Source organism: Trichomycterus rosablanca, chromosome 20 (genome assembly GCF_030014385.1).
Source record: "Trichomycterus rosablanca isolate fTriRos1 chromosome 20, fTriRos1.hap1, whole genome shotgun sequence".
Classification (NCBI taxonomy): domain Eukaryota; kingdom Metazoa; phylum Chordata; class Actinopteri; order Siluriformes; family Trichomycteridae; genus Trichomycterus; species Trichomycterus rosablanca.
In genome coordinates, this window is record NC_086007.1 from 10,274,302 (window position 1) to 10,287,859 (window position 13,558).

Below are 13,558 nucleotides of genomic sequence, written 5' to 3' on the forward strand. Positions count from 1 at the left end.
TCTACACCAAGAAACGAGCCTGCAATGAAGCCCACAAATTCCACCAGATGGTACTTCAGAGGACAGACTTTTGAGTAGACCAGACTTTAAAAGACAATGAAGCAAGAACCAGATGCAGATTGCTGGGAAGAGACTTTGAGGTTTATGAAACATCAGCTTTAGCTTGTTGGGCATGTTTTGTTTTGGATAAATGCAGAGATCGTTCTTGAAGTTTAAGTGGATAAAGCAGCAGCTTGCTGGTGGATTGATTAGCCAAAAAAAAAATAATATATATATATATATATATATATATATATATATATATATATATATATATATGCTGCATCATCTTTCTTCTTGAATACAGAATCAGAAAAGACTCTCCTGAGGAGTCGAGGTTGTATATTTGTAACTTTCGGATGCATTTCAAATGCTAAAACCCTGAAGCTTCAAATGTATGAATTTTATTTTACACAGAAGTGAAACACCAGGGACACACAAGTCCCCTGTGCAACAGATTCCACCTGTGCCTTTAGTTAAAATCAGTGGTTAGAGAGTATCCCCTCCCCCAACCAATGTTTTAGCGTGCATTGGACATTCTAGGGAAGGGGTGGGGTGTTAATAGGCAACCTTCTCACCTCTTCTTCTTGGATCATTAAACACCTTTAACCATAAACTGTATAAAATGCTATCACTTCACTCTTGCTTTGTTTCCATTTGATTCTCCCTCACTTCCACATCCTGTTGCATGCTTCATGGTGACTGATTCTGCTGAGGAGGGGCAGAGGACTGAAAGGAGGTTCACTTCCGGCCCTTTCTCTCACACAAAAGGCACTGTTTTGGTCAGATCTAGCCCCAGGAGTACCAACAGCCCCAGGGACCTGGAGGGAGAATTTTTCAGTGCCATTATATGTTAGATCTAGTCCACCTCCAGGTGTTGAATTTCTACAGCCAGTTAGATGTTCTTGTATTCTTGTAGCAAGTGTGAAATGTACATTTTATAATAGGCAAACACACAGTTTAAACATTCTGATCACTAGGATTGTGTTAACATGCATTTAATGCATGAAGAGTCTTGAGAACATCCTAGAGAAAATTTCTTTGTTCTCTAGGATTCCTGCAACTAGTTAATCTCATATCTTGGTATTGGAAGCAGTAACTATTTGTGAAATAGGTTTACATGGTATTCTGTAGTTGTGCAGGTTCTAAGTAAAGGACCCCCCTTATTTCCTGACATGATAAAGCACAGCATGCCAACCGCATTTTGTTTGGGCTACCAGTTCTCTCCACATTTACCCTGATTGTTGAGGAGTCTAACTGCACGTGTATTCTTTTTATAAGAGATTCTGCTTGCTAGTAAGATTAATAATAATATTGTAAAGGCTTCAGAGCAATTATGGGTGGCACAATAGGTGGTGTTGGTGATGAACAGCTGAAAAAATTGGGATTTAATCCAAATTTATAACTTTCTAATGTTTACTTTGGTTTTCCTAAATTTCTAAATGTGATTCTGAAAGTGTGAGATTGAAAGTGTGTGCTGCCTTTTATTGGGCTGACATCCTATGTGGTGTGTCTGCCATGTGCCCAGTGTTCCTAGTTAAGGCAGTCTGTCTTGGCATTTAATTAATGGACAAATCTATTCTTCTTTAGGTTGAGTTTTAAAATATTAGTAATCTGCATATTAAATATTGACACCATTGTCAATGCCAGTTATGATGTTTGGTTATTAAAAGATATGTTGTATATGTTTGACCACAGGTGGCACACCTTAGAACCTTAGAACAGCGGTCCGCAACCTTTTTTGCAGCACGGACCGGTTTCATATAAGATATCGCTTCATGGATCAGCGGGGGCGGGAGTATTTAAAATAGAATAAGTATAGAATGGAAAATCAGTGTAAATCCTAAGCTTTTTTGATGCAATGAGACGCTGCTCCCACCTAGTGGTGATTGGAGACGATAACACCCGAAGAGTTTTGGAAATTTAATTACTCCTGTAGCGATCTCTAATTATTCATTCTTTCTGTGCGGCCCACAGATAACCCACGGACTTAGAATACATTGTGTATGTTCATTAGGGGAAATATGTTACATAGAGCTGACGTAGGACGTTGTTTACAACATAGTACTGAGGGATGCCTTTTTAGGAACTGGTCTTAGCATGTAAATGAACTGTTGACAGTGTAGGTGTTGCAAACTTGTTATAAAAAAGGAACGTTCGACCAGTCAGATGTCTAATATATTGAGTGACCATGTCTTGTCAATTAAAAGGACGGGTTAAAACACATTATCATTCTTTGCCATAACAGCTGGGTAACCAAAACATCTTTTTTTAATGTTTTTTAGAGCTCAGAATGCATTTTTAAAGTTTAAAAAAGCCTTGAGGCAATAATATCTTCTAGTTAATGTCATAACATAAATTATTTTGCTATTTTAACATGCAGAATTTATCTTACACTTTCATGCACACAATTTGTTTAGAAAAGGCTACGAACTCTCAAACATTAAATCTGAGTTTTTTTTACTGAATTTTGCCTAAAGCGAAATCCCGTCTTTATTTTTAGTTGGAGATAAAGCATCATGTACTGAAACAGAAAAAGATGCATTTACGCAGACAGAATCGTTTTTATAACAGGATTATTGATGGTTGTCGTGAGCTGCTCTGACAGATGCTGTTGCATGGGTTTTATTTTAGACTCGATTGATGATTGTCCTAGTAACTGTTTTGGTAATGGAGACTGTATTGCTGGAACCTGCCACTGTTTCCTGGGATTCAGAGGACCAGACTGCGGCAGAGGTAAGAGCTTGCTTTTTTTATTCTTAATCATTCTGTTTCTCTGCCAATCTGTCTCTTTTATTGGCTTTGTTACTTTTTATAGCTTTTTTTAAGTGTTTCTGTACATCTTTGTGATTTATCCATTTCTACAGCTGTCTCTTTACCTATATTAATAATTAATATGACCATTCGAGACACCATCTGGGGTTCAGTGAGCACAGTATAAGGTTATATATTATATAGACAGAACACACTGTTGCTTTTTGCATAAAAAAATACAAATCGGTCTTTTTTGACCTATTTTACAATAATAAAAATATAGCATTTGGTGTTTGGTGTATAATAAAAAAAAAAATGCTTTACAACGGTGCTCAGACAGTGCAGCGGTAAAACACGCTAGCGCACCAGAGCTGACATTTCAAACTCATCGGTTCGAAACTCAGCTCTGCCATCCGGCTGGGCTGAGCGCCTACATGAACAACGAGTTGCTGTTGTTCATACAGGGTGGGAGCCTTACGGGACCTTATAACTGATGCAATTACGACCTCTGGACACAATATGAGACAGGGTATACTGTGTGATCAGGGTGTGGCTCTCCGTACACAAAGCTGATCTGCATATGAGCTCGCCTCATGCAGGTGAAAAGATGTAGTTGGCTACTGCACACGTGTCGGAGGGGACGTGTGTCAGGCTCGCTCTCCTCAAACAGGGCGGGGATCAGCATCAGTAGAGAGGATTCATAATGCAGTTGGGTAATTGGATATGCTAAAAGTCTGGAAAAATGGGGTGAAAGTGCATAAAAAATGCTATTCAAATCCTTAATCATGCCTTTAAAATGATGCATATGCGATATTTAGCAAAATATTCTTAATTTATATGTTATTATTATCAAATATAATGTCACTATATAGCCAGATATATGTGGATGTTCCCTTCAATGAGTGTTTCAGTCACACTTATTGCTAACAGGTTTATTAAATTAATTGTGGCAATATTATGCAGATGATATGGACAATAGAAAAATATACTAAATATGGATGAGTAAATAATAAATGATTATTACAATATCTGTAATCCACACTACAGTTCTGTGTGGTAGATTATTTATTTATTTATTGCTATTTTGAACCCCCCTTTGAATGTTTGCTCCTCGCAGCTTCGTGTCCAGTGCTATGCAGTGGCAATGGTCAGTACCTGAAAGGCCGTTGCATGTGTCACAGTGGCTGGAAAGGATCGGAGTGTGACGTACCCACCAACCAGTGCATTGATGTGACCTGCAGTGGCCATGGAACGTGCATAGTGGGGACCTGCATATGCAATCCAGGATTCAAGGGAGAGAACTGTGAAGAAGGTAATGCCAAAAGTGATCATGGTGATTACAATTAATGGATCTAGCTTAGGGTTTAGTTTAGTGCATGATTGGAAAGGGATTTCAGGGGCAAATTGCTGTTGAAATTATAATTTAGGCTCCTGTCTCATATTTTAGCTCTACAGAGCTAATTCCATTAGATTTTTCCTCCTCACAGTACCCAGTATAAAGCTCTACATAATTGCAACATTTGCCTAGCAAGGTACTATAGTTAGATTAAATGTTTCTGCCTGTCAACTACACAGAAATCTAACGTTTGGCACTCCACTAGCACACTAGTGCTGGGATTCTGAACTCTCCGAGTTTGAATCCAAGCTCTGCTATCTGTAGGCTGGGCGCCACCCTAGCAGGCACAATTGGCAGTGCCTGCAGCACACAAAATTGGGCACTAGTTTGCTAGGTGAGAAAAAAACTAGAAAAGGTTGGTTACAACCCTGGTTAGTAGTCTGACGTGCCTGTGCAGAAGTGGAGGAATGTGTAGATCAGTGCGTGACTCTCCATGTGTGAGACTGGTCTCACGCGCAAATACACCGATTATAGGTTTGGTGGACTGAGCGCTCATCAGAGGAGGCATGTGTTAGGCAAATATACCCTCCTTGGATGTGATCAGCATCCCCAGCAGCATAAGATTAACTGACTACGCTAAAGTTGGGAGAGAAAGGGAGAAAATGCACAAATGAAATAGTAAAAACAAGAATTGTAATGGATTATTGTAAAAAATGAAACTGCATATACATTTTTGAGACTTGAGCAGCACACACTCAGTTTCAGAATATTTTAGACCCATGTGATTTTGGGAGTTCAGCCGAGTAGTGATCTTCTGATAAGCTGGTGAGGCTTTCTTTCATTTATTATGTATGTTTTGAAGGAGTTCATGGCATTCCATTAGGCAGCACAAAACACTCTCTTTACTCGTGTGAAACCCAATAAGTTTTGCACACAGCCAAAGCGTGACTACGATCTGTTAATGGTGTCCCAGCGGCCTGGCAGAGACGCCCGGACTGAGGCGCTGAGAGATAAGATTGAACTTGCCATTGTGTTTGGCACCTTTTGAAGGCTCTCATTTCAAGATGAAAAATAGACTCGTCGATTTTGATAAATGTGGGGTTCTGACACCTTCAGTCCCCGTCGCACATTCTATTTTGGGTCCCCCTTCGTCAGGCGGAGGGAAAGAATGGGACTCCTGGCCCTTTAACGGTCCAACCTTTCTTCTCTGCGACCTTCAGGCTGCGATGATTAATTGCCAGGAGAGAACCTCCTGTCAGTTAGCCTATGATCTCAGCCGAGTGCCCAAGCCATCTGCTTAGAGGCCAGAGCTCCTGTTTGTCTAGATAGGCCTCTCACGTCCTTTTATGTCGGGCTCTGGTGAGCCAGCCACGCCACAGACCACGCTTTCTGCCCCCCGGGTTTCTGTGTTTCCCCTTCTTGATGGCCATTCTCCATCTGTGAGATCCCATTTCTTGTTGTCGCTGTTATTATTTTCTAATTGACTTTTTTTCCCCGCACAACCCTTGTCCCCTCGTTAACCGAGGCCACATTCGCCAGCTTTCTCCAGGTCTCTTGCATTCATTAAACAACCATTAACCATCATTAGCATGTGACTGAACAGACTTTCTGCCTCATTTTTGCTAGAGGTTGAAGGATGGAGTGATCAGGAGCGATCAGCTGTCATACTTCAGGGAGTGGGATTCAGGTTAATAGTCGCGAAAAGCAGCAAATATTTGACGTCTAAGGACCGGACTGTGTGTTTTCTGCTCACCATGCCTTAGCTCTGCGACAGATGTCTTGTTTGCATTCCATCCTGCCCTTGGTTTTCTAGGTTCAGCAGTGAGTTAGAGAGGGAGCATGTCCAGCACTTCTTTTCAATTTAGCCCAGCGTGCGTTTGGCTGCAGCCTGGCCTCCCTGGCAAACGGAGGAAATCTCATTACCGAGAAAGAGGGATCTCCTCCACCTTGCTGCATCAGGCATGGCTGTGGAGTTGGCTGTTTGATTTGCCAGTTCTAACATCCTTTTTCTATACAGATTTAAGAAGAACGATTGCCTGTCTTAGAGATGTGGCCCACCAAACTGCATCAAAAAGTGTATTACTCATACAATCATGTGATGAATTTAGCTTGAACAGCTTTTCCTGACCAAGATCTTTATTTTTGCAGTGGACTGTCTGGACCCCACATGCTCAGGCCGAGGCGTGTGCGTACGTGGCGAGTGCCACTGTTTCGTGGGTTGGGGAGGTCCTGGGTGCGAGAGCCCACGGGCGTCCTGCATGGACCATTGCTCGGGTCATGGAGCCTTCCTGGCTGAGACGGGCACCTGCAGCTGTGACCCCAATTGGACTGGACATGACTGCTCTACAGGTCAGTACTGTCAGTGGATGGATACTTAATGAGTTTGGAAAAGCTCTTGAGACTTGAATCTAAATATTTGATACATTTCTGATAGGGGCAGAGATAGCTCATTGGTGAGGGAGATGGTGACTAGCAATGGGAGGGTTGCCATTAACCCTCAATTACTTGCACTGTATCAGTCACACTATATTATGTACACCGATCAGCCATAACATTAAAATCACCTCCTTGTTACTACACTCACTGTCCGTTTTATTAGCTCCGCTTACCATATAGAAGCACTTCGTAGTTCTACAATTACTGACTGTAGTCCATCTATTTCTCTACATACTTTTTGAGCCTGCTTTCACCCTGTTCTTCAATGGTCAGGACCACCGCAGAGCAGGTATTATTTAGGTGGTGGATCATTCTCAGCACTGCAGTGACAATGACATGGCGGTGGTGTGTTAGTGTGTGTTGTGCTGGTATGAGTGGATTTAAATACCGTGTCCACTCACTGTCCACTCTATTAGACACTCCTACCTAGTTGGTCCACTTTGTAGATGTTAAGTCAGAGACGATCGCTCATCTATTGCTTCTGTTTGAGTTGGCAAGATTCTAGACCTTCATCAGTAGTCACAGGGCGCTGCCCACGGTGCTCTGCTGGCTGGATGTTTTTGGTTGGTGGACTATTCTCAGTCCAGCAGTTACAGTGATGTGTTTAAAAACTCCATCAGCGCTGCTGTGTCTTATTTACTCATACCAGCACAACACACACTAACACACCACCACCATGTCAGTGTCACTGCAGTGCTGAGAATGATCCACCACCACAAATAATACCTACTCTGTGGTGGTCCTGGGAGAGTCCTAAACAGTGAAGGACAGCATGAAAGGGGGCTAACAAAACATGCAGAGAAACAGATGGACTACAGTCAGTAATTGTAGAACTACAAAGTGCTTCTATATGATAAGTGGAGCTGATAAAATGGACAGTGAGTGTAGAAACAAGGAGGTGGTTTTAATGTTATGGCTGTTCCCTTGCTATTTTGTCCAGATGTTTTAGAAACACCTGTATGTGTATGGACAGGGTCCTTAAAGCCTTCGTGATTATGGTCAAAAATACAGTAAAATGCAATAACACTTGAGGTGCAGTACATTCTCACTACATCGCTTATTAAAACCAACAGCAGGATACTGTCCCTAAACCTCTCCAATTGCTTGTTGCTATGACACCAGTCACTTCCTCTCTTCCTAGGGGTGCTGAATTATAATTACACGCTAGAGGTAATTTGACTCGTGGTTCACCATTTCCTTTATTCAGAGAATTATTTAGAAATAATTGATGCTTTCTGGATCCATAGATCTATAGTTCTGGATGTGTACTGATTCCACAGTTACCTGTTTTATGTTTTAAGGTCATGTTTTAATGCTTTATGGTGTTATTTTGATCTATTTGCTCTTCTAATACTGTTAGCTCTTTTATTTGGCTGCAGACAGAGCTTAATTTCCTTCACGGGGCCAATAAAGTATCCATCTGTCTATCAGGAATGGATTCCAGGCTTGTCTGATGTGTTGGTCGGACACTTTCCTGAGCTTTCTGTACACTGAAAAGCTCTCAGTGGTAAAACCTCTATCACCAGGAGGGAAGGATAGAGTAGACTTCGATAAAGTATATAGCTGGCTTGCTGCCTCACCCAGGTGGTGTAAATGCCGGAAGGGAGTCAGTTTCTCTACAGACATTCTCCTGAGATCTGCACTTTACTCTTCTCTTACAGATACTATAGTAATAGTCTCACTCCAAGCGATAGTTACCGCCACTGCGAAGCGCAAACTGACTCTCACTGTATGTTCACACCAGCAGCGATTTTTTTTACCTCACTTCCTCCAAATTGGTGCTGGTCACTAGTGCCTGTTTCTGGCTCAACTTTACTGCTGCTATGAAAGCTGTTCTGGTGCAGAGGTCATATTTACATGGAAGATGTGGGATGAATACTGTACTTTAGATATGATCAGCATTTGATCAACACAGTATATGTAAAAACAACCTCACTGGTTTTAATATGGTCATTGCTGGATGTTTAAGGAGTTTTGGTAAATACACTGATCAGCCATAACATTAAAACCACCTCCTTGTTTCTACACTCACTGTCCATTTTATCAGCTTCACTTACCATATAGGAGCACTTTGTAGTTCTACAATTACTGACTGTAGTCCATTTCTCTGCATGCTTTGTTAACCCCCTTTCATGCTGTTCTTCATAGTCAGGACCACTACAGAGTAGGTACTGCAGTGACACTGACATGGTGGTGGTGTGATAGTGTGTGTTGTGCTGGTATGAGTGGATCAGACACAGCAGCGCTGCTGGCGTTTTTTAACACCTCACTGTCACTGCTGGACTGAGAATAGTCCACCAACCAAAAACATCCAGCCAACAGCGCCCCGCGGGCAGCATCCTGTGACCACTGATGAAGGTCTAGAAGATGACCAACTCAAACAGCAGCAATAGATGAGCGATCGTCTCTGACTTTACATCTACAAGGTGGACCAACTAAAAAACACAATAACACAGCGTATTTAATGTAATAAATAATAAAGTATATCAAATTAAGTAAGTGTCCTGCTAGTAACCTAATAGACATGCCCCCAAGAGTCCTTTACTCCTTCTTTCTTTGTGCTGCAAGGACAAGTCTAGTACAAGGGTGTCCTTGGAATAGTATCTTGATCCACTACTTCCCTTACCAGGATAATTCCATTACTCATAAAAAAAATCAATAACTTCTGGCCATGTAGTCACATGTGTCACTGCCGTTTTGAACACATACTACGGATTTAACCACATCATAATAACCTATTTTAATTTATTTTAGCCTGATAGTACAGTGCTGTACTTTCTCCTTTTCCAATTACTTCTATTTTTGCACATTTGTCACATATACTATATGTTTCATAAGATCAAATTACTTAAAATATTAGATTTCTTTTTAAATATTCAGTATATTAAAGATTTTATGGTAAAATTAGGTGGAAGATCTAAAAGAATTAAATGTAAAATGTAACCTACTCACTCACTTTCTTAACCGCTTTTCCAATTAGGGTTGCGGAGGGGTGCTGGAGCCTATCCCAGCTTTCAATGGGTGCAAGGCACACAGTAACACCCTGGACAGGGTGCCAGTCCATTGCAGGGCAGACACACACATACACACACCCATTCACCTATAGGCCAATTCAGTGTCTCCAATTAATCTGACTGCATGTTTTTGGACTGTGGGAGGAAACCGTAGCTCCCGGAGGAAACCCACGCAGACACGGGGAGAACATGCAAACTCCACACAGAAAGGACCCGGACCGCCCTGCCTGGGGATCGAACCCAGGACCTTCTTGCTGTGAGGCGACAGTGCTTACCACCGAGCCACCGTGCTGCCCATGTAAAATGTCAAATTAGCTAATAAGTTGGGCACATTTTCACAGCACTGTATTGCATTTAATAGACTTCATTTGAAAATGATTAGATGTGCTAATTAATTATTAAGTGCCAATTAATGAGACTTTCAAACAATAAGGCACAGCACAAATAGTTTACATTTACAGCATTTAGCAGACGCTTTTATCCAAAGCGAATTACAATTGTGACTGAATACGAAGCAAGCAATTGAGGCTTAAGGGCCTTGCTCAGGGGCCCAACAGTGGCAACTTGGCAGTGGTGGGGCTTGAATCGGCAACCTTCTGATCACTAGTCCGCTGAGCTATCAATACAGTCATCTATATTTCCAAATAATTCCTCAAATTCCTCATTCAAAACTTTTTTTATTTACTAAACCACCCATCTGAAGCCCTTAAAAAGATCACCAGAGTAAAAATCAGTCTTCTTTTCCAAGCTGTCAAAACACAATGATCTGTGACTGTGAATTCCCCCCATTAATGCCAAGCCAACAGCCTGACCTATTAGGTAATCCAGGGGATTTGCTGAAAAACAGGCTTTTTAAAGCCTGGCTTCTCAAGCAGAAGAGTCTGTGCTATAAATTATGATGAGCTTGCAGTTTTTGGCTCCCGGCCCTGCCTGCTTTCAGAGCTTGTGAAGCTCGCCAGCATTAAAATGGACGAGTGTCTGCTTGGGGAAAACATGTACTACAGGCCAGAGAAACCAGGCAGTGATCCAAGTCAATGTATAGAGCCAGCTTTTAATGTTCTCAATATTTTCTCTTCTCATATTTGACCTGCATTACCAGGCGAGAAAGCAGTTTCATTATAAAAGAAATGCTTATAGTGGGGGAGTTAAATCATTTTTAGTGTTACCTATCGTCCAGAACTAAATGGTATTGCCTCTTTGGATTGTTGAGGTTGCACTTAAATGTTTCTTTTAAAGCCAACCAGAGCAGATCATATGTGTAAGGACACCTTTATCCAAAGGGACTTACATTACAGTTACAGTATACAGTCTGAGCAATTGAGGTTTATGGGCCTTGCTCAAGGGCCCAACAGCATATATATACACCGATCAGCCATAACATTAAAACCATCTCCTTGTTTCTACACTCACTGTCCATTTTATCAGCTCCACTTACCACATAGACGCACTTTGTAGTTCTACAATTACTGACTGTAGTCCATCTGTTTTTTTGCATGCTTTGTTAGCCCCCTTTCACCCTGTTCTTCAATGGTCAGGACCACCACAGAGCAGGTATTATTTAGATGGTGGATCATTCTCAGCACAGGTGTGTTAGTGTGTGTTGTGCTGGTATGAGTGGATCAGACACAGCAGCGCTGCTGGAGTTTTTATATACCGTGTCCACTCACTGTCCACTCTATTAGACACTCCTACCTAGTTGGTCCACCTTGTAGATGTAAAGTCAGAGACGATCGCTCATCTATTGCTGCTGTTTGAGTTGGTCATCTTCTAGACCTTCATCAGTGGTCACAGGTCGCTGCCCATGGGGTGCTGTTAGCTGAATATTTTTGGTTGGTGGACTATTCTCAGTCCAGCAGTGGCAGTGAGGTGTTTAAAACCTCCATCAGGATTGCTGTGTCTGATCTACTCATACGAGCACAACACACACTAACACACCACCACCAATAAAACCTGCTCTGTGGTGGTCCTGGGAGAGTCCTGACCATTGAAGCACAGGAACAGCATGAAACGGGGCTAACAAAGCATGCAGAGCAACAGATGGACTACAGTCAGTAATTGTAGAACTATAAAGTGCTTCTATATGGTAAGTGGAGCTGATAAAATGGACAATGAGTGTAGAAACAAGGAGGTGGTTTTAATGTTATGGCTGATCAGTGTATATATTAAATTTAAATGAGTGTGTGTTACATTTAATTGCTAAAATCTTTAAAATCCAAACACAGCCGTAACACACGTTTCTCTCTGATGTGTGTCTGGATGTCTGGAGGCTTCTAGATGAGTACAACCAGCAACGGATATAAAGCTGAAAGAATCGGACATCACTAATTAAAAGACACATTTTAAAATGAAGGTCATTAGCATAATGTAACAAAGCCTGCTCATGTAATTAGTCAGACCGTGAGATTTTTGTCTCTTGTAAGTCTTTAAATGGTCTTATGCGGTGTTATGATCTATGGCTGAAAGGCCTAATTTGACTCCAATTATTTTAAAACAATGACCAAAAGCAGCACCGCACAGGACATAATTAAGCCATTAATAGCTATTACCTTCTCCCTAGACCCCCTTGTGTGGCAAATAACTAAATGACTTTGGCTAATCAGACAGAAATGCATGGGTACACTGGTCCCTCGTGCCAACCCACTATGCTTTGGGTTGAGAGGGCACAGTCATTATTTATTACATCCAATCTAATTCACAGTGTGACCCCATTTGCAGGCAGTGCACTGTTTCTTTTGAGTTTTTCCAGCTTTTTGTTTCTAAAACCAAGCTGCCTGTGATAAAGTCCCTATAGGCTACAACCTGAGCAAGAAGTTTGGAGAAAGTATACCGATTGGCCTGTGGTTACAGTGAAGTGTTGCACTTTAGTATTAGCTTGTCTCTTTCACTTTGCCCACATGGATAGCTTGCTGTCCCCTGAGCCGAAGGAGGCAGAAGAGGGCATTCGATTTGTAAACACTTCGATGGCAGATTTCTCTTTTTTTTTGAGATGCAGGTTCTGTTGAAGCTTGTTGAACATTCCCATCTGGCCTTGCTCTCCTTTACTGACTTACAATATAATACTTACAACACTTTTCATTTTAGCTACAGTCTGCTCCAGCATTATAACATTTAAAAGTCTATTCTTATGGTTATTGACTAATATATATATATATATATATATATATATATGTTTAAAAGATATTTACTCACTCACTTACGCGCACTGTCTTAACCGCTTATCCAATTAGGGTCACGGGGGCGGGGGGTGCTGGAGCCTATCCCAGCTTTTCAATGGGCGCAAGGCACACAGTAACACCCTGGACGGGGGCGCCAGTCCATCGCAGGGCAGACACACACGCACGTACACACCCATTCACCTATAGAGCAATTCAGTGTCTCCAATTAACCTGACTGGACGTTTTTGGACTGTGGGAGGAAACCGGACCTCCCGGAGGAAACCCACACAGACACGAGGAGCACATGCAAACTCAGCACAGAAAGGACCTGGACTGGCTCACCTGGGGATCGAACCCAGGACCTTCTTGCTGTGAGGCAACAGTGCTACCCACTTAGCCACTGTGCTGCCCCTAAAAGATATTTATTCTAAGAAAAAAAAAAGGAAAAAAAATAAAAATCTATATATACAGTATATATGTATATACATAAAAAAGTGCCATTTAGTAAAGATGCCAAGTGGATGCCAAGTGGGTAGAGCTTTGGGCTGTCAATTGGAAGTTTTTCGGTTTGAATCCAGGCTCTGCTAGCAGCCACTGCTGGGCCCCTAAGCAAAGCCCTTAACCCTGTCTGCTCCAGGGGTGAGGTACAATGGCTGGGATACACTGAAAAAGAATGTCATTGTACTGTACAAGTGTGTGTGTGTGTGTGTGTGTGTGTGTGTGTGCGTGTGTGTGTGTGTGTGTATTACAAATAAAAGCATTCTTCTTCTAATATTGCTTGATGAATTTGGAAAACAGATCATTGGTTGTAGCATAGCAGGTAA

The 13,558-nt window shown here is 41.8% G+C and overlaps 1 protein-coding gene across 1 annotated transcript in view; it reads left to right on the forward strand.

Moving 5' to 3' along the window:
• The window catches only part of tenm4 (teneurin transmembrane protein 4), a 349,240-nt gene that overhangs the window by 216,309 nt on the left and 119,373 nt on the right, over nucleotides 1-13,558 (forward strand). Inside the window, exons 11-13 of the mRNA XM_063016253.1 lie at nucleotides 2,674-2,775; nucleotides 3,911-4,105; nucleotides 6,278-6,478. Of these exons, the coding sequence (XP_062872323.1) occupies nucleotides 2,674-2,775; nucleotides 3,911-4,105; nucleotides 6,278-6,478 (498 nt within the window). The remainder of the gene's footprint in view (nucleotides 1-2,673; nucleotides 2,776-3,910; nucleotides 4,106-6,277; nucleotides 6,479-13,558) is intronic.